This window comes from Oncorhynchus tshawytscha, linkage group LG26, assembly GCF_018296145.1.
Source record: "Oncorhynchus tshawytscha isolate Ot180627B linkage group LG26, Otsh_v2.0, whole genome shotgun sequence".
In the NCBI taxonomy this organism is placed as follows: domain Eukaryota; kingdom Metazoa; phylum Chordata; class Actinopteri; order Salmoniformes; family Salmonidae; genus Oncorhynchus; species Oncorhynchus tshawytscha.
The window spans coordinates 37,523,808-37,543,946 of NC_056454.1; the positions used below are offsets into that span (position 1 = coordinate 37,523,808).

The 20,139-nt window shown below is 43.6% G+C and overlaps 1 protein-coding gene across 1 annotated transcript in view; it reads left to right on the forward strand.

The window, feature by feature from the left end:
• LOC112225590 (solute carrier family 49 member 4) overlaps positions 1-20,139 on the forward strand; it is a 95,126-nt gene that overhangs the window by 7,098 nt on the left and 67,889 nt on the right. The window contains exons 2-3 of the mRNA XM_024389678.2: positions 1,430-1,523; positions 17,577-17,860. Of these exons, the coding sequence (XP_024245446.1) occupies positions 1,430-1,523; positions 17,577-17,860 (378 nt within the window). The remainder of the gene's footprint in view (positions 1-1,429; positions 1,524-17,576; positions 17,861-20,139) is intronic.

Here is a 20,139-nt window from a genome sequence, read left to right on the forward strand (position 1 = left end):
CTGGGCCAATTGTGCACTGCCGTATGGGACTCCCAATCACGGCCGGTTGTGATACAGCCTGGAATCGAACCAGGGTGTCGGTAGTGACTCAAGCACTAAGATGCAGTGCCTTAGACCGCTGCGCCACTCTGGAGCAAAATATAAAATATTATGGAGTCTTAAAGGAGGTCATTCTCAAATATATGTAAACTATCCTACCTCTAAAGGACCTTTCTATAGATAACATTTATTGAAAATCCCCCAAATCATGGTATTTCTCTCTAGTTTCATGAGGAGCCACCCTGCTATAATATGTAGGCCAACCAGATGAAAGGCAGCTCTAGCGACTGCATGGTAGAGATTAGAATGAAAGATATTTTGTACACAAAGAAATTACATACCAGCATCTGCCGTTGTTTAGTTGTGCCCTCTTTAGTACAGAGAGAGAGGCCAATCTGACAGACAGAAACGGGGAGTTCCCAACGGGAACCCGCATAAACATTCAGACACCGATGTTTCTCTACATTTCATATCAGATTAAAGTCATATTTTAGTTTGTAATACTAGTAATTTGTCACCAATAATTGTGTACTTTCTCAACTAGTAACTCTCTCACTCATCACTACCAAGAGGAAATGAGAGAACAGGGAACAGAAGTTCCCTTAAATTATGGTGATGTGGTGGAAACTGAAAATGTAGACTTAAGTCAGGAACAGAATTGGGATGTGGTGGTTTGGAGAGAGTTGGCTGGGGACTCGTGATTCATATTTTGGATAATGTATAGAATGAGGTCTCAACAATTATACAAAATATATGACCTTTGGAACAGAATTTCAGAATACAAAATAACCTCCACTTTTTCTCTCTGTACTCTCCCTCTCCCCATTTCACCTCTTCCCTGTCCCCTCTCTCCCTCTCCCCATTTCACCTCTTCCCTGTCCCCTCTCCACCTCTCCCCATTTCACCTCTTCCCTGTCCCCTCTCCACCTCTTCCCTGTCCCCTCTCCACCTCTCCCCATTTCACCTCTCCCCATTTCACCTCTTCCCTGTCCCCTCTCCACCACTCCCCATTTCACCTCTCCCCATTTCACCTCTTCCCTGTCCCCTCTCCACCTCTCCCCATTTCACCTCTTCCCTGTCCCCTCTCCACCTCTCCCCATTTCACCTCTCCCCATTTCACCTCTTCCCTGTCCCCTCTCCACCTCTCCCCATTTCACCTCTTCCCTGTCCCCTCGCCACCTCTTCCCTTTCCCCTCTCCACCTCTTCCCTTTCCCCTCTCCACCTCTTCCCTTTCCCCTCTCCACATTCTTCCCTTTCCCCTCTCCACCTCTTCCCTTTCCCCTCTCCACCTCTCCCCATTTCACCTCTTCCCTCCCCATTTCACCTCTTCCCTGTCCCCTCTCCACCTCTCCTCATTTCACCTCTTCCCTTTCCCCTCCTATGCTGCAGGTCTGCGGGCGTCTCTTTTACTGTCAGTCTTCTTCATGGTGATGGGGGCAGCGCTGCGTAGTGTCCCTGTACCAGACCTACAACTAAGGCGATGGTAACACCCCCTCACACCCAGAGCTTTACTGTATACTCTCTTTATAAAACGGCTTGTTTGGAAGCTCGCAATACTTTCCCATACAAAATCATGCCCCATATAGGGCTGTGGTGCTCATTACATTTTGTCTGACGGTTATTGTCATTGTCATGTGAAAGACATTGTACAGTAACTCTACCTGTGTTTCTGTCTGAAAGTTGGTTATGTCGCCTTTCATATTTTTGTAATCAACATATGAATTATGCTGAGACAAAAAATAAATAATAATCTTCTCGCCATAATTGACCGTTAATTAACATAAACATGTTTAGCATCTCCAGGCCAATAAATCAATTTAATGTACACCATCACAATAAATCCATTTAATGTACACCATCACAATAAATACATTTCATGTACACCGTCACAATAAATCCATTTCATGTACACCGTCACAATAAATACATTTCATGTACACCGTCACAATAAATCCATGATTTATTTTAGGCAGGTCTAAAACATTATGATATAAAGAAAAAATGGATTTCAGATAAGCAATATATAAGTTGGCCTACTTTATGTTATCTGGCTATGTGCCATGCCATAGGCTCTAGGCTTGCTTTAGCATACAAGATATGCGTATAAGTCCCATGCCATTATATTATGAACTAGGTGGTCCGAATACTGATGGCTGAAAGCCGTGGTATATTTAGTCATTTTTTATTTGGATCCCAATTAGCTAACACCGTAACTCTTTATTTGGATCCCAATTAGCTAACACCGTAACTCTTTATTTGGATCCCAATTAGCTAACACCGTAACTCTTGCTAATCTTTCTGGGGTCCAACACCAATGAACAAAACATTACAAACAACCACAAATCAAGACATCACAAACATTCAACAAGTAGACAATACAGGCAATTAAAATACCTGACAGGAAATACATTTAACATTCAGTTTATGCTTCATATTTCCTGTCCAGTCATATGGTCCATCACATTAGATGTTCTTTTATTTTTTCCTTGAAGGTGGATTTATTTTTTGTCTGAGAAATATGGATTGGTAAAGAGTTCCATTCAGCTATGGCTCTATATAAAACTGTAGATTTAAGGCTATTTGTTCTTGGCTTGGGTTGTTTTAGCTGCCCTGAATTTGCCTGTCTGGTTTGGTGGTTATGCATGTTGCTAGTATGTACTAACTGACCAGAAAAATACTGTTTTTAAAATGTTTATTTTAAATTAAACATTCCTAAAGAAAATCAGAAGACTGGATAGTAGTTTGTTTTTAACATGAAGCCATGAGAGATTCTAATGCATTTGGATAATATTCATATGGATAGAGCAATGAAGAGCTAATCTACCAGCCCTGTTCTGAGCAATGAAGAGCTAATCTACCAGCCCTGTTCTGAGCAATGAAGAGATAATCTACCAGCCCTGTTTTGAGCAATGAAGAGATAATCTACCAGCCCTGTTCTGAGCCATTTGGAGATGTTTTATATCTTTCGTTGCTGCAGATGACCATATAACTGGACGGTACTCTAAGTGTGATAGGACCAGGGATTGACCATATAACTGGACAGTACTCTAGGTGTGATAGAACCAGGGATTGAATCACCTGATTCAGTGTGCTAGATGTTAAATACTCTGAACATTTTCTTGTAACAGTACTTCCCTTACCCATCTTAATAACAATATTATCTATGTGTTCTGACCATGATAAAGCTGCGTCCAACATGACGCCTAGTAGTTTATTTTTATTTTTTACTTGCTCTACATGCGTTCTATTCATCGACAAATTCAATTGGGGATCATCAGCAAGAATATATCTTGAACCAAATACAATACATTTAGTTTTAGAAATGTTCAACACCAATTTGTTCACATCAGCGCACGCAAACACCATTCTTAGTTCACTGCTCAGTACATCTGTTAGCTCATTACATTCTGATGCTGCGCTATACATTGTAGAGTCATCAGCATACATGACCACTCTTGCTTTGTTCATTGCTGAAGGTAAATCATTAGTAAAGATAGAGTAGAGATGTGGGCCTAGGCAACTTCCTTGAGGAACACCACAGTGTATCTTTACTGTTTGAAAAGCTACCATTAAAGAACACTTTTTGCCTTCTGCATAGATAGCTTTCCATCCAGGATAGAGCTGCAGACTTAAAACCATAACATTTAAGTTGACCTAGTAACAGTTCATGATCAAAAGCAGACTGAAATCTAGCAACACTGCACCAACTAACTTCCTGTCATCCATACTCTTTAACCAATCATCTGTCATTTGTGCTAAGGCCGTATTCGTAGAATGCCCTTTGTATGCATTCTGGAAACCCATTATCAGACCATTTACATGAGAAATAAACCTTAATTTGTACAGATATAATTTACTTAACACAGGCAGCAAGTTTACAGGATGACTTCGGACCAATAAATGCAGATTTTTTATTTTTTATCCTTAGGTAGTGGAATAACCTTTGACTCCTTCCAGACTTCTGGGCACACCCCATACATCAAGCACTTAGTAAAATATGAGAGATTGGGGTAGATATTTGGTTAGCTGTGCCTCTAAACAATTTGGCGTCAAGATTATCTGGACCAGGTGACGTCATCCGAAAGAGACAACAGCGTCCTTTGTACCTCTTCCCTTTCTACTGGATGAAATTCAAACATGCAATGCCTCTCCTTCATGATACAATCTTTTAGAAGGGTATATTGGAATCATAGCATTCCTCAACTTGTCCACTTTGCCTGTAAAATATTCATTAAAGTAGTTTGCGATGTCATTTTGTCATAAATATACCCTCTGATTCAACAACAGAGGCAGACATGTTGGAATTCCTACCCATAATAGTGTTTTTCTGTGTTTTTCCCCATCACCCTTTACTTCATCAATTTTGCAGATAGAATCCCTTCTTTCCTTTGTTTAGCTTGGTCACTAGATTTCTTAATTTACAATAACTTTGCTTATCAAACAGAGTGGCAGATTTATCTGCTACTTTTTTGGCATCATAACGTTGAATCATTCAATTTCTCAGCTCATCATCAATCCATGGGGCACCGTTTGACCTCACAGTGCATTTCCTCAAAGGGCATGCTTATCAGCTATACTTATAAATAATTTCATGAACAAACTTAGTGACATTTCATGATCATTCTTACTATTGCTAGGTTTGGACTTCTGAACTTTAAATGTTATTAATCATTAGTTGTAATAGAGACCTAAGGGGTGCCATAGTCGAGGGACTACACCAGAGATGAATGGTTAAGTTTGGAATGTACTGAGTGTAGGGAAAATAATCACATGTGGCAGGTATTGATAAGGGGAGAGAGCCATGGATTAGTGATGAAGGGGGTCGAGGTCAGGTCAGGTTAGGTTAAGGGAGAAAGAAAGGTTTTTATGGCCCGTAATCACTTAGTTTCCTGCCTAGCAATAAAGATACCATGTTTGTTCAGATGTGTAGGAGGAGACTCGGCCTATGAGAAAGGGTTAAATATCAGTGCTTGTGTGAGTATGTCTTTGTCTAATGCAGCTGTATTGATCGTCTGGGAGAATAAGCTTGGTTTGAGCTTTCATATTGTCCGTAGAGTTTTTACTCTGAGAATTAGAACCACTACACACATCTAACCATTGCACATTCTTAATCTCATCCACAAAGGAGTCCTGATTGAACTCTCTGTAGGACCTTCGGTAGATTACCTTAGGTCTAGCCTTTGGTATTTTAGTTTTCCTAGAGAGTGCAACCAAGTGTATCAGACTGTATACCACGCATATGACAAAACATATGAGAAAACATGTATTTTTACTGCTCTAATCAAGTTGGAAACCAGTTTATAATAACAACTACTTGTTGAATCCCTCAGGGGATTGTGGTACATTGCTGTTTGCAAGCACTCCGTTTTGCGTCGTACTGTGGTTTATCCCCCCCAGGCCTTATTGCTTAATTATGATTTTATAAAATAGAAAGGATATTTTTCCCATTCTGGAGCGAGTGTGCATATGAAGTGGCTATGTTGAGGGTAAAAGTGATCATTTGAAACAGGCCCTATACGCTAGATTTAGAGTTATTTGGAAACTTTAGTTGTGAATGATACAAACCTTAGAATCTCTTAGAAATCAAAACATATATGGGCTGCATGATGCGACTAGGGCCTATTGATGATTTTAGAAATTTGCAAAAAGCTTGTTCCTTAGGCTGCACATGCTGTTCTCCCATCAAGCGTTAATATTTTCACCCATCAGACTATTCTCAATTTAATCTAGTCTTAACTAATGTGTCAAATTTCCTTTGATTTAGAATGGCCCATTATCAAATGGGTAGGAGCAGGGTCAGGGGGAAATACATGTCATCAGTATGCACTGGAACAGCGAATGGAGGCCACATTCCAGACAGTTACTTTTTCACTCATGCTGGGTAGGCTACTCTGGTTATTTCACTCCACTCATCAACCACTGTTTGAGAAGCATGCGGCCTCGCTGCGCCACAGGTGATATTCCACCCAAACCCTGTATGTCATGGGCTCTTTAACCCTGTTCTTGCAGCTTCCCAGTGCTAAATTAGTGAAATCTGTTTGGGAACATCAAAACATATTTCATTAAACTGTTTCATTAAATAATTGTTTGCGAGTTTTCAATTGTGTTTGCATTGACGTCAGAGTGGTTAGAAGGACAGAGCCCTGAGTAGCAGGCCATTAGGACCTGATGGTCGTTAGCGAGTTGGGTACTACCAACACATGTCCAGAGTGCATAAAAGGACATTACTGTGACTCAACGGTCACATGAATTTTACTGCGGTCATGACTCATGACTGCCAGTGTGGAAGTAATATGGTCACCGCAATAGCCCTAGACTTACAACTAAGGCGACGGTAACACCCCACACAACCCCTCACACCCAGAGATGTGCTATACACTCTCTTTATAAAACGGGTTGTTTGGAACCTGGTAGTGCTTTCCCAAAATGATGCCCCATTTATGTACTATGTTGGACAATTCTTCCTCTGGAAAAGTCTTCTCAAAGGCTACACAGAAATGTATATACTTATTACAATTACCAATATTGTGAATAGTTATGGTAATTTTCTGGTTTCAGGGTGCCCGGTATTGCTTGTAAATTGCAGTTTTAGGGAGGAAAGAAATTACCCATCTAGTCTACCATAGTTTTGATGAATGACAGCATTTATAAATCTCTAGTTTGCCAGGTGCATTGTTGTGTTGCGGTATTGAACTGTCGTATTGAAATAGTTTCTGCTCGTTTTGAATGCCTCACAATAGCAGAGACATGGAATGGGATTGAGGTGCACCATTTCCTTCAAGAGATTAGAATTCTATTTAAATTGTTGAATTGTGTGGATACTTGTTTTCTGTTTCTCTTATCGACTACGGCTTTCATTCACTTTTCTTTCTGACGTCCTTATTTTTACCAGAAAAAAAAACACTGTCCTTTCTTCCATTGCTATTATCAAAAAAATATAGGCAATATTTCCTTTCTAAAACAGTACCTGTGTGTTTGAACGAGGCCCAGACGACAAGGTTATCTGAATTACTTTGGTGATAAAAGTCATTTTATGACCTTCTCTATTGTTAATCTGCCGCTTATTTCTTATTAGGCTCCACATTGACTTCAATTCAGGTGATGCATTATGGGTATTTCAATTGAGGAAGGAAATTGTATTCTCTTAAATATAGCACTTTCACCCACTGAATTTATTATGTTAGGTTGCTGATTTGGGGTCCCAAAGAACAGATAATGAAAACTAGTCGTAGTCTAACTGCACATTTTCTCTGAGTGTGATTGGATCTGTAAAATGAAGACCATTAGTTCAGTTTATTGCAATATTAATGCAGACTAAAAAAGAGTAAAATAAAATGATTGGCTCTCATTCTAGGAGGGATACTTAGAAAATTATACTTACGAATGATTCCTTTTTTAAAGAAAATAATATTCCACTAATTGAAAGTGTTTGCAGAGAAGAATCAGCTTTTATATTGCCCCAGGCTTTGTTTACCTCGTCCCAAATCTGTTTTTGCTGCCAGACATATCTGGGACCAAACTAAGGCTGCACTTAACTGAAAACAACCTCTTCAGTCCTACTCACTAGTCTTCATTCTCGCTGTAACCTTCATGCTTCAGAGGGCAGCTGAGTATGGAACAACAGAATGTGTGTGTGTGCGCGTGTGTACTATAGACCTGCATAACGCTGACTTGACAGTATACATGTATTTGACCATCCATAAGCATTCCAAAATGTCTATGCTGTTGGTGTGGACCATTTTACAGTGACTAGGCCTCCTGGCTGAGTAGGGCATATGCTGTTGTACTCTGTCGTGAGAAATACAGGGTCACGGGCCGAGGCACACGCCATCTAACGAGAGATACAGGGTCGCGGGCCGAGGCACACGCCATCTAACGACAGATACAGGGTCGCGGGCCGAGGCACACGCCATCTAACGAGAGATACAGGGTCGCGGGCCGAGGCACACGCCATCTAACGACAGATACAGGGTCGCGGGCCGAGGCACACGCCATCTAACGAGAGATACAGGGTCGCGGGCCGAGGCACACGCCATCTAACGAGAGATACAGGGTCGCGGGCTGAGGCACACGCCATCTAACGACAGATACAGGGTCGCGGGCCGAGGCACACGCCATCTAACGAGAGATACAGGGTCGCGGGCCGAGGCACACGCTATCTAACGAGAGATACAGGGTCGCGGGCCGAGGCACACGCCATCTAACGAGAGATACAGGGTCGCGGGCCGAGGCACACGCCATCTAACGAGAGATACAGGGTCGCGGGCCGAGGCACACGCCATCTAACGAGAGATACAGGGTCGCGGGCCGAGGCACACGCCATCTAACGAGAGATACAGGGTCGCGGGCCGAGGCACACGCCATCTAACGAGAGATACAGGGTCGCGGGCCGAGGCACACGCCATCTAACGAGAGATACAGGGTCGCGGGCCGAGGCACACGCTATCTAACGAGAGATACAGGGTCGCGGGCCGAGGCACACGCTATCTAACGAGAGATACAGGGTCGCGGGCCGAGGCACACGCTATCTAACGAGAGATACAGGGTCGCGGGCCGAGGCACACGCCATCTAACGAGAGATACAGGGTCGCGGGCCGAGGCACACGCCATCTAACGAGAGATACAGGGTCGCGGGCCGAGGCACACGCTATCTAACGAGAGATACAGGGTCACGGGCCGAGGCACACGCCATCTAACGAGAGATACAGGGTCGCGGGCCGAGGCACACGCCATCTAACGAGAGATACAGGGTCGCGGGCCGAGGCACACGCTATCTAACGAGAGATACAGGGTCGCGGGCCGAGGCACACGCCATCTAACGAGAGATATGGTTGTAGTGGAGGGGTGTTTATTGGAGACAGAGATATATTGCAAGCAGTAAGGATGCCAACACAACAGCACACCTCAGAGTATTCCCTCTGTTGTAAAAGATCTCACCATCCAACTGAGACCTAGACAGCGTTGCTATATGGGGGTGATAAAGTGCCAATACATAAAGGTTTTACACCCATACTATCCAAAGCACTATCCCTGAGAAGGCTGCCTTGCTCTCTCAGTTAATCACAGTTCCTGGGATTACACTATTAAACATCTCTAGGCTATCTGGGACAAACAATTCAAGACGGGCTCCCCAAGCCTAACTCCTGTACTTATTCATGGTTTGTAGTTGTAGTAGTAGAGTAGGTAACAGTTGAAATGTCAGTAAGTGACGCTTTTATGGTCAACGTTAGCCTTTTGTTGGAAGCACATTGGTGATGTAAAAATTTAGATCTAGAGTTAATGTAGCGTAGATCATCAGACCAAACTTGTGGAACTTCATACCATGCCAACCAGAGAACTGGGATGTCCAGGGAACTTTATAGTGCTTGAGCAAGCAGCTTCTGTGTGTTTAAACCATATAGTGGATTTGTGAAGTTTCTGTTTGGGCTTTACATTTACCTGACCTTTGGGAGTTGGAGCAGATAAGCTGAGGTGACCTTTGACCCTTCCATTGAGCCTTATATGATTCCTTATTATTTTTCAGTGCACCGTAACGCGTTATTGTTTAACAGTTAAGTAGTGCAACAACAGTACCCTAAGAGTACAAAACATTAGGAACACCTGCTCTTTCCATGACAGACTGACCAGGTGAATCCAAGTGAAAGCTATGATCCCTTATTGATGTCACTTGTTAAATCCACTTCAGTCATTATAGATGAAGGGGAGGAGACAGGTTAAAGAATGAGTTTTAAGCATTGATACAATTGAGACATGGATTGTGTACATGTGCCATTCAGAGGGTGAATAGGCAAGACAAAATATTTATGTTTTTACCTTTATTTAACTAGGCAAGTCAGTTAGGAACAAATTCTTATTTTCAATGATTGCCTAGGAACAGTGGGTTAACTGCCTGTTCAGGGGCAGAACGACAGATTTGTACCTTGTCATCTCGGGGGTTTGAACTTGCAACCTTCCGGTTACTAGTCCAACGCTCTAACCACTAGGCTACCCAAAAAATATTTGAGTGCCTTTTGAACAGGGTATGGTAGTAGGTGCCAGGCGCACCGGTTTGTATCAAGAACAGCAATGCTGCTGTGTTTTTCACACTCAACAATTTCCCGTGTGTATCGAGAATGGTCCACAACTCAAAGGACATCAGGCCAACTTGACACAAATGTGGGAAGCATTGGAGTCAACATGGGCCAGCGTCCCTGTGGAACGCTTTTGACGTCTTGTAGAGTCCATGGCCCCAGACAAATTGAGGCTGTTCTGAGGGCAAAAGGAGGTGCAACTCAATATTAGGATGTTGTTCCTAATCTTTTGTGCACTAGGTGTATATTGTCCCTCCACAAACAGTTCCCAAAGCCACCAGCAGGTGTCAGTCATTGCATTGTGTGTTCTTTTGCTGCACACAGGTCTATTAAATCAAATAACATTTTATTTGTCACATGCTTCGTAAACAATTGGTGTAGACCAACAGTGAAATGCCTACTTACAGGTCCTTTTCCAACAATGCAGAATTAAAGATAATGCAAATAGTGACACTAGAAATAAATAAGTATACAGTGAATAACAATAACAAAATAGCATGGCTATAAACAGGAAGTACCAAGTCCAAGTGCAGGGAGTACGAGGTAATTGAGATAGCTATGTGTGTATATATAGGTAGGGTTAATGTGACTAGACAACAGGATAGATAATAGACAGTAGCAGCAGTATACTGTAGGTAGGGGTAAAGGATAGATAATAGACAGTAACAGCAGTATACTGTAGTTAGGGGTAAAGTGACTAGACAACAGGATAGATAATAGACAGTAACAGCAGTATACTGTAGGTAGGGGTAATGTGACTAGACAACAGGATAGATAATAGACAGTAGCAGCAGTATCAAATCAAATCAAATTTATTTATATAGCCCTTCGTACATCAGCTGATATCTCAAAGTGCTGTACAGAAACCCAGCCTAAAACCCCAAACAGCAAGCAATGCATGTGTAGAAGCACGGTGGCTAGGAAAAACTCCCTAGAAAGGCCAAAACCTAGGAAGAAACTTAGAGAGGAACCAGGCTATGTGGGGTGGCCAGTCCTCTTCTGGCTGTGCCGGGTGGAGATTATAACAGAACATGGCCAAGACGTTCAAATGTTCATAAATGACCAGCATGGTCGTATAATAATAAGGCAGAACAGTTGAAACTGGAGCAGCAGCACGGTCAGATGGACTGGGGACAGCAAGGAGTCATCATGTCAGGTAGTCCTGGGGCATGGTCCTAGGGCTCAGGTCCTCCAAGAGAGAGAAAGAAAGAGAGAATTAGAGAGAGCATATGTGGGGTGGCCAGTCCTCTTCTGGCTGTGCCGGGTGGAGATTATAACAGAACATGGCCAAGATGTTCAAATGTTCATGAATGACCAGCATGGTCAAATAATAAGAAGGCAGAACAGTTGAAACTGGAGCAGCAGCATGGCCAGGTGGACTGGGGACAGCAAGGAGTCATCATGTCAGGTAGTCCTGGGGCATGGTCCTAGGGCTCAGGTCCTCCGAAAGAGAGAAGGAGAGAATTAGAGAACGCACACTTAGATTCACACAGGACATTGAATAGGACAGGAGAAGTACTCCAGATATAACAAACTGACCCTAGCCCCCCGACACAAACTATTGCAGCATAAATAAATACTGGAGGCTGAGACAGGAGGGGTCAGGAGACACTGTGGCCCCATCCGAGGACACCCCCGGACAGGGCCAAACAGGAAGGATATAACCCCACCCACTTTGCCAAAGCACAGCCCCCACACCACTAGAGGGATATCTTCAACCACCAACTTACCATCCTGAGACAAGGCTGAGTATAGCCCACAAAGATCTCCGCCCATGGCACAAACCAAGGGGGGGGGCGCCAACCCAGACAGGATGACCACATCAGTGAATCAACCCACTCAGGTGACGCACCCCTTCCAGGGACGGCATAAGAGAGCCCCAGTAAGCCAGTGACTCAGCCCCTGTAATAGGGTTAGAGGCAGAGAATCCCAGTGGAAAGAGGGGAACCGGCCAGGCAGAGACAGCAAGGGCGGTTCGTTGCTCCAGAGCCTTTCCGTTCACCTTCCCACTCCTGGGCCAGACTACACTCAATCATATGACCCACTGAAGAGATGAGTCTTCAGTAAGGACTTAAAGGTTGAGACCGAGTTTGCGTCTCTGACATGGGTAGGCAGACCGTTCCATAAAAATGGAGCTCTATAGGAGAAAGCCCTGCCTCCAGCTGTTTGCTTAGAAATTCTAGGGACAATTAGGAGGCCTGCGTCTTGTGACCGTAGCGTACGTGTAGGTATGTACGGCAGGACCAAATCAGAGAGATAGGTAGGAGCAAGCCCATGTAATGCTTTGTAGGTTAGCAGTAAAACCTTGAAATCAGCCCTTGCTTTGACAGGAAGCCAGTGTAGAGAGGCTAGCACTGGAGTAATATGATCACATTTTTTGGTTCTAGTCAGGATTCTAGCAGCCGTATTTAGCACCAACTGAAGTTTATTTAGTGCTTTATCCGGGTAGCCGGAAAGTAGAGCATTGCAGTAGTCTAACCTAGAAGTGACAAAAGCATGGATACATTTTTCTGCATCATTTTTGGACAAAGTTTCTGATTTTTGCAATGTTATGTAGACGGAAAAAAGCTGTCCTTGAAATGGTCTTGATATGTTCTTCAAAATTGAGATCAGGGTCCAGAGTAACGCCGAGGTCCTTCACAGTTTTATTTGAGATGACTGTACAACCATTAAGATTAATTGTCAGATTCAACAGAAGATCTCTTTGTTTCTTGGGACCTAGAAAAAGCATCTCTGTTTTGTCCGAGTTTAAAAGTAGAACGTTTGCAGCCATCCACTTCCTTATGTCTGAAACACATGCTTCTAGCAAGGGCAATTTTGGGGCTTCACCATGTTTCATTGAAATGTACAGCTATGTGTCATCCGCATAGCAGTGAAAGTTAACATTATGTTTTCGAATAACATCCCCAAGAGGTAAAATATATAGTGAAAACAATAGTGGTCCTAAAACAGAACCTTGAGGAACACTGAAATTATAGTTACTGTAGTTAGGGGTAATGTCACTAGACAACAGGATAGATAATAGACAGTAACAGCAGTATACTGTAGGTAGGGGTAATGTGACTAGACAACAGGATAGATAATAGACAGAGCTGAAGCAGCAGTGTATGTGGTGAGTGTAAAAGTGTGTGTGTGAGGCGTCAGTATGCATGGTGTGTGTGTGTGTGTGTGTTGGGGTGTCAGTGTAAGTATGTGTGGGTAGAGTCCAGTGTGTTTGCAGTTAGTGCAAAAAAGGGTCAATGCAGGTAGTCTGGGTAGCCATTTGATTAGCTATTTCGCAGTCTTATGGCTTGGTGGTGGAAGCTGTTCAGGGTCCTGTTGGGTTCGGACTTGGTGTATCGGTACCGCTTGCCGTGCGCTGGCTGAGAGTCTATGATTTAGGTGGCTGGAGTGGTTAAAAACATGTTGGGCCTTCCGCTGACACAGCCTGATATAGAGGCCCTGGATGGCAGTGAGCTCGTCTCCAGTGATGTACTGGGCCACAGTCAACACCAATGTTCCCTCAAAATGATTGGGGCACTGAGCAAACTTTTAGGTCTTGTTAGTGGAAACTTGAATGTTGTGAGAAGTTTGCGCAACTTCTGGCGCACGTTTACAATGAACACTGAGGCTGTAGCCTTACAGTTTTAGACAGTAGTCAATAGGCTATTGTGGCTATTTAAGTATAATGTAGGCCTACAAACAAAACCAATGGAGCAAAACCCATAACATTTTTTCACATGGAAATAGCTTTTGATTTCTATGATGCGCTCAGTCTCTGCCTACAACAAAATCAACACTCAATCTTGGAAAGTTAGATATGTTTTAATTTGTTGCATTGAAAAGGGCTGGTATAATGTTGATTTTTCTTCTTCTGATATTTAACTTCTATATAGTGCAAACTAATGGGGCGAACTCAGTGAAGTTCAATCTCTTGCGTTTCTGCACGGCCTGGCATTTCTTCTGCGAGGCAGTCCTGGAGGAGGTTTTCAGATGAACCAAGGAGGAGGGCAGATGAGAACAGCAGGCCAGCAGAGCACTTAGAACAGCAGCAGTCAGGGGCAAATGGTAGGAAGAGGATGATTTCGGTGAACCCAGACACAGACCCCAAACAGCTTAGAGGGACATTGCTCACCACCTTTATCCTTGAGTAGAAGTGTGTGTATATATATATATATATATGCCTTTAATAGAAAGTTACTCAAGTAAAAGTCACCCAGTAAAATACAACTTGAGTAAAAGTATTTGGTTCTAAATATTCTTAAGTATCAAAAGTATAAATAATTTCAAATTCCTTATATTAAGCAAAGCAGACGGCACCATTTTCATGTTTAAAACATTTACGGATAGCCAGGGGCAGACTCCAACACTTAGACATCATTTACAAATGATGCATTTGTTTTTTTGTGAGTTCGCCAGATCAGAAGCAGTAGGGATTGACCACGTGTTCTCTTGATAAGTTCATGAATTTGACCATTTTCCTGTCCTACTAAGCATTCAAAATGTAACGAGTACTTTTGGGTGTAAGGGATGTATGGAGTAAAAAAGTACATTATTTTAGTGAAGTAAAAGTTTTCAAAAAAATATATAGGAAAGTACAGATACCCCCCCAAAAACTACTTAAGTAGTACTTTAAAGTATTTTTTACTTAAGTACTTTACATTAAAGTTAAAGTTAAGTTAAAGTTCTGAGACATGGGGTTTGTGTTATTGTCAACCAATACTGCAGCTATGTATGTGTCTCACACACATACATATGTAATTTACATATCTCTTTCCAGAGTGTGGGTGCTAGGCTTGTGATTGTGATTTAGATGTAGGCTAGCGCGTTTAATCTTGAATCTTGTTCTGAAGGCAGCTCTGCAGAGTGGTCACTAGCTGGCACAGCCACGAAGTCATTTTTTACAATATAGCCAATTTTGACTTTGCAGCTGGCCTATCTAAGGGGAAATCACTCATGTCTGCCTCCAGGACAAGACTCATGACAATAAACGTCAACCTGTGATTTAGATACAATAAGCCCAATTGGCTACTGATCTGATTTGGAATAGCACTTTGTGGAGATGAGCAGGAGAGGAGCTGAGCAGGAGGGGAGGAGAGCAGCTGAGAGGAAAGGAGATAAACTTAGAGGAGAGGACTGGTGGAGGGAAGAGAAGCTGAGGAGTTCAAGGGCATTGCAGGCAGTGATCAAACGGAGAAGGATGGCTGTGCTGTAAGGGAGAAGGATGGTTGCAGTTAGCTTGATTTAGGAACAGGAGGGATCCATTGACAGCATGCACTAGATGTTATTTTTAAAGGAGGGAGAACCATTGTTTCATGTGCGATTGGCATCTTTTTTTAACCATATGCTCTGGAGTGTAAACGTTGTTAAGTTTGGAGCTAATTTCTGAGAATCAAAGGGAGTGAGTTGTGAGATTGAAACACCTTCCTGTTGTCAGAGCTATTCTCTAGTCTAGTTCAGAGAAAAATACCTAAGGAGAATCTGAGTCAGTCAGAATATCTGAAAAGAGGCCAGGGCAGGAGAGGAGGAGAAAAGACATTACAGTGGTGACTGATTAAACAGAGGTCAGAGCAGAGCAGCATTGATGATAACTCTCGAATCAAACCAGGTTAAGGTAGCTGTCTGAAAGCCAATGAATCTTCATTTTTGCTATTTTTTTCATGTATTAAAAACAGTAACTCCCCTCAATGTACTCTGAACATTTCATGACTCTAGGATCAAGAAAATATGTTAAATAGCCTCTGAAGTTTCAAAATGGTATGTTATTGGCAAAATATGGCTGTTTTTTTCTGTTTTGGAGATATAAGGTTTTCATCAGACAGCGACATTATGCTCCCTCTCAGAGGTCTATTAATTTCTCATTGATTGGCCACACACACACACATACACACATACACACGCACCGCCATGACCCATTGTGCCAATGATACTGCCATGGCTTCTCTGATTGTGCCATGTTAGATTGGAGTGGGTTTCTGGCAGTGGCATTAGTATTACCTCTGTCACACTATGACAGGTTAAGAGACATGAGCATACTGTATATCTAACTGACTTTCTTCCTCGCTGGCCTGGCTTGGTCTCAGAGCAATGAGATTCTCTCTGACAGGGTTCATCAATACACATTAAGTGAATCATCTCTCGTAGAACGACCGCTCTCCCTCCCGTCCTCCTCTCTTCCACTCCTCTTCTCCTCCTCCCTCCACTCTTCCACACCCCAGAATCATCAAGCAGGAATTGATTAATCATCCCTTTATCTGAGAATTTGATTAGCAGTCTCCTGTCTCCTCCATCTATCTGAAGACCTTTATATTATGTTGATTGCTTCAGTTGAGGCCGAGGTCACATTTCATATTAGGTCACATTTCATTTTAGGCCACACAGTGATAAGGTCACACAGATGGTTTTTAGAAGGTATATCCCTTGAGACTGAATGATCTTGATCAGAATCCTTCAGATATCCATGCCTCAAATCTAGTGTGTTAAATCAGATATCATATCTAATGAAAATTATTATCAGTTAGATACAGTACTCGTAGTCTTGTACCGATCACCAGTGATTGAGGATTTGGAATTCTCCAAGGATCAGTGGAGGATGGGATGTCATCAAGTATAGCGGATGGAACATAGATCTTTGGAACAGCGGGCACCATAAATAATTTCATAATTTTGATAATTCTGTTTGGCTTTAATGGAATGAGTGATCACAGTGTGAGAGGGAGAGAGATGGGGGAGGGGGGCGAGATGGAGAGCGAGTGGAGGGAGAGAAATGGGAGGAAGGTGGAAAGTGAAGGGAGAGAGACCGAAGAGAAGTGAGGGAGACTGTTTTAGTGTAGAAGACAGAGGGGGAGGGAGGGGGTGGGTTAAGAGTTGTTTGAGAAGATCTCAGGAGGAGGTAAGGGATAAAGACACTTCCATCAATCTGCCTTGTCAGCGTTGGCGGCTCTGTCATCTGCCATGAGCTGCTCTGGTTTGAACTGTTTTTGGTTTGTGCTGCTCTGGTTTGAACTGTCAAGGCAGACGGTGGCAGACTGTCTGAGAGTTGCTCGTTTTTCTCTATCTGTATCCACTTCTCTCTCTCTTTCTAAGCTCAATCATTTTCTCTCTCTCTCTCTCTCTCTCTGCTGTGTGATCTCAGACAGGGCAGACTGAACCTTGTCTTTACAGAGCTGAGCTCACAGACAATTAATCAGAACAGCAGTGTTCTGTTCTCCCTGGCCACTCAGGCCTCAGACACACTGGGCTGGCTGGTGACAGGACTCAGAGTTACTGAACATTAAGGAGGAAATGTGGGACCACTTATTGTATGTTCATAAATTATCTAATGATAATTTCTATAGTTCTGAATGAAATGAATGAAAAATATTGAGAGCTTATCACATGTACAAGCCATGTACAATAACGTTTATCTGGTTACACTGTTTGCCTTGTCTGTATGCATGATGTGACATTAATGTTTCATGTTTCTCCCTGTCCTCTCTTCTCTGCAGGTTAATACACGGTGGTCAGCTGTTGAATGGTTTGGCCGGACCAACAATAATGAGCGCTGGACCCCTTCTCTCCACCACATGGTTCGCTCCAGACCAGAGAGCCACAGCCACCGCTGTCGCCTCATTGGTCAGCTATCTGGGGGCGGCGTGCTCCTTCATCGTCGGACCGCTGCTTGTGCCCGCCCCTAATGACACCACCCGTGTCATGGTGGCCCGAGCTGTTGTCGCGACAGACACCCAGATCAATCACATACGAGACAGGATTCAGCTGGTTTTGTATGCAGGTACTGATGTTTTGTCTTATGTAGTTATTATAAAGGCTTTATGAATGCATACTTAAGGGGGCGTGCAGTAAAGTGTTACCCAAGTACACAAGACAGGATCCAACTGGTTGTGTATGCAGACAGGCACTGCCAAACAAAAAGAAATGCTGTCGCTACCTCGCATTCAAACCAAGGTGCATGAACACTGGCGCAATGAGAATACTGAAGATGAGAAGATATTCAGTACAATGTCCTACAAAGAGTTGTATGTATGTAGGTAGGTAGGTACTGACAGCAGCACAGACAGTCAGTCATCATTACCCTGCAGGAATCAATAACAGACCATCTCTGGTCTGGATCTTCTCTAGGGAGAGATTCAAATCAAATCAAATCAAATTTTATTTGTCACATACACATGGTTAGCAGATGTTAATGCGAGTGTAGCGAAATGCTTGTGCTTCTAGTTCCGACAATGCAGTAATAACGAACAAGTAATCTAACTAACAATTCCAAAAAACTACTGTCTTATACACAGTGTAAGGGGATAAAGAATATGTACATAAGGATATATGAATGAGTGATGGTACAGAGCAGCTTAGGCAAGATACAGTAGATGATATCGAGAACAGTATATACATATGAGATGAGTATGTAAACCAAGTGGCATAGTTAAAGTGGCTAGTGATACATGTATTACATAAGGATGCAGTCGATGATATAGAGTACAGTATATACGTATGCATATGAGATGAATAATGTAGGGTAAGTAACATTATATAAGGTAGCATTGTTTAAAGTGGCTAGTGATATATTTACATAATTTCCCATCAATTCCCATTATTAAAGTGGCTGGAGTAGAGTCAGTGTCATTGACAGTGTGTTGGCAGTAGCCACTCAATGTTAGTGGTGGCTGTTTAACAGTCTGATGGCCTTGAGATAGAAGCTGTTTTTCAGTCTCTCGGTCCCAGCTTTGATGCACCTGTACTGACCTCGCCTTCTGGATGACAGCGGGATGAACAGGCAGTGGCTCGGGTGGTTGATGTCCTTGATGATCTTTATGGCCTTCCTGTAGCATCGGGTGGTGTAGGTGTCCTGGAGGGCAGGTAGTTTGCCCCGGTGATGCGTTGTGCAGACCTCACTACCCTCTGGAGAGCCTTACGGTTGAGGGCGGTGCAGTTGCCATACCAGGCGGTGATACAGCCCGCCAGGATGCTCTCGATATTGTGAAACTGTAGAAGTTTGTGAGTGCTTTTGGTGACAAGCCGAATTTCTTCAGCCTCCTGAGGTTGAAGAGGCGCTGCTGCGCCTTCCTCACGATGCTGTCTGTGTGAGTGGACCAATTCAGTTTGTCTGTGATGTGTATGCCGAGGAACTTAAAACTTGCTACCCTCTCCACTACTGTTCCATCGATGTGGATGGGGGTGTTCCCTCTGCTGTTTCCTGAAGTCCACAATCATCTCCTTAGTTTTGTTGACGTTGAGTGTGAGGTTATTTTCCTGACTCCACACTCCGAGGGCCCTCACCTCCTCCCTGTAGGCCGTCTCGTCGTTGTTGGTAATCAAGCCTACCACTGTTGTGTCGTCCGCAAACTTGATGATTGAGTTGGGGGAGTGCGTGGCCACGCAGTCGTGGGTGAACAGGGAGTACAGGAGAGGGCTCAGAACGCACCCTTGTGGGGCCCCAGTGTTGAGGATCAGCGGGGAGGAGATGTTGTTGCCTACCCTCACCACCTGGGGCGGCCCGTCAGGAAATCCAGTACCCAGTTGCACAGGGCGGGGTCGAGACCCAGGGTCTCGAACTTGATGACGAGCTTGGAGGGTACTATGGTGTTGAATGCCGAGCTGTAGTCGATGAACAGCATTCTCACATAGGTATTCCTCTTGTCCAGATGGGTTAGGGCAGTGTGCAGTGTGGTTGAGATTGCATCGTCTGTGGACCTATTTGGGCGGTAAGCAAATTGGCGTGGGTCTAGGGTGTCAGGTAGGGTGGAGGTGATATGGTCCTTGACTAGTCTCTCAAAGCACTTCATGATGACGGAAGTGAGTGCTACGGGGCGGTAGTCGTTTAGCTCAGTTACCTTAGCTTTCTTGGGGACAGGAACAATGGTGGCCCTCTTGAAGCATGTGGGAACAGCAGACTGGTATAGGGATTGATTGAATATGTCCGTAAACACACCGGCCAGCTGGTCTGCGCATGCTCTGAGGGCGCGGCTGGGGATGCCGTCTGGGCCTGCAGCCTTGCGAGGGTTAACACGTTTAAATGTCTTACTCACTTCGGCTGCAGTGAAGGAGAGACCGCAT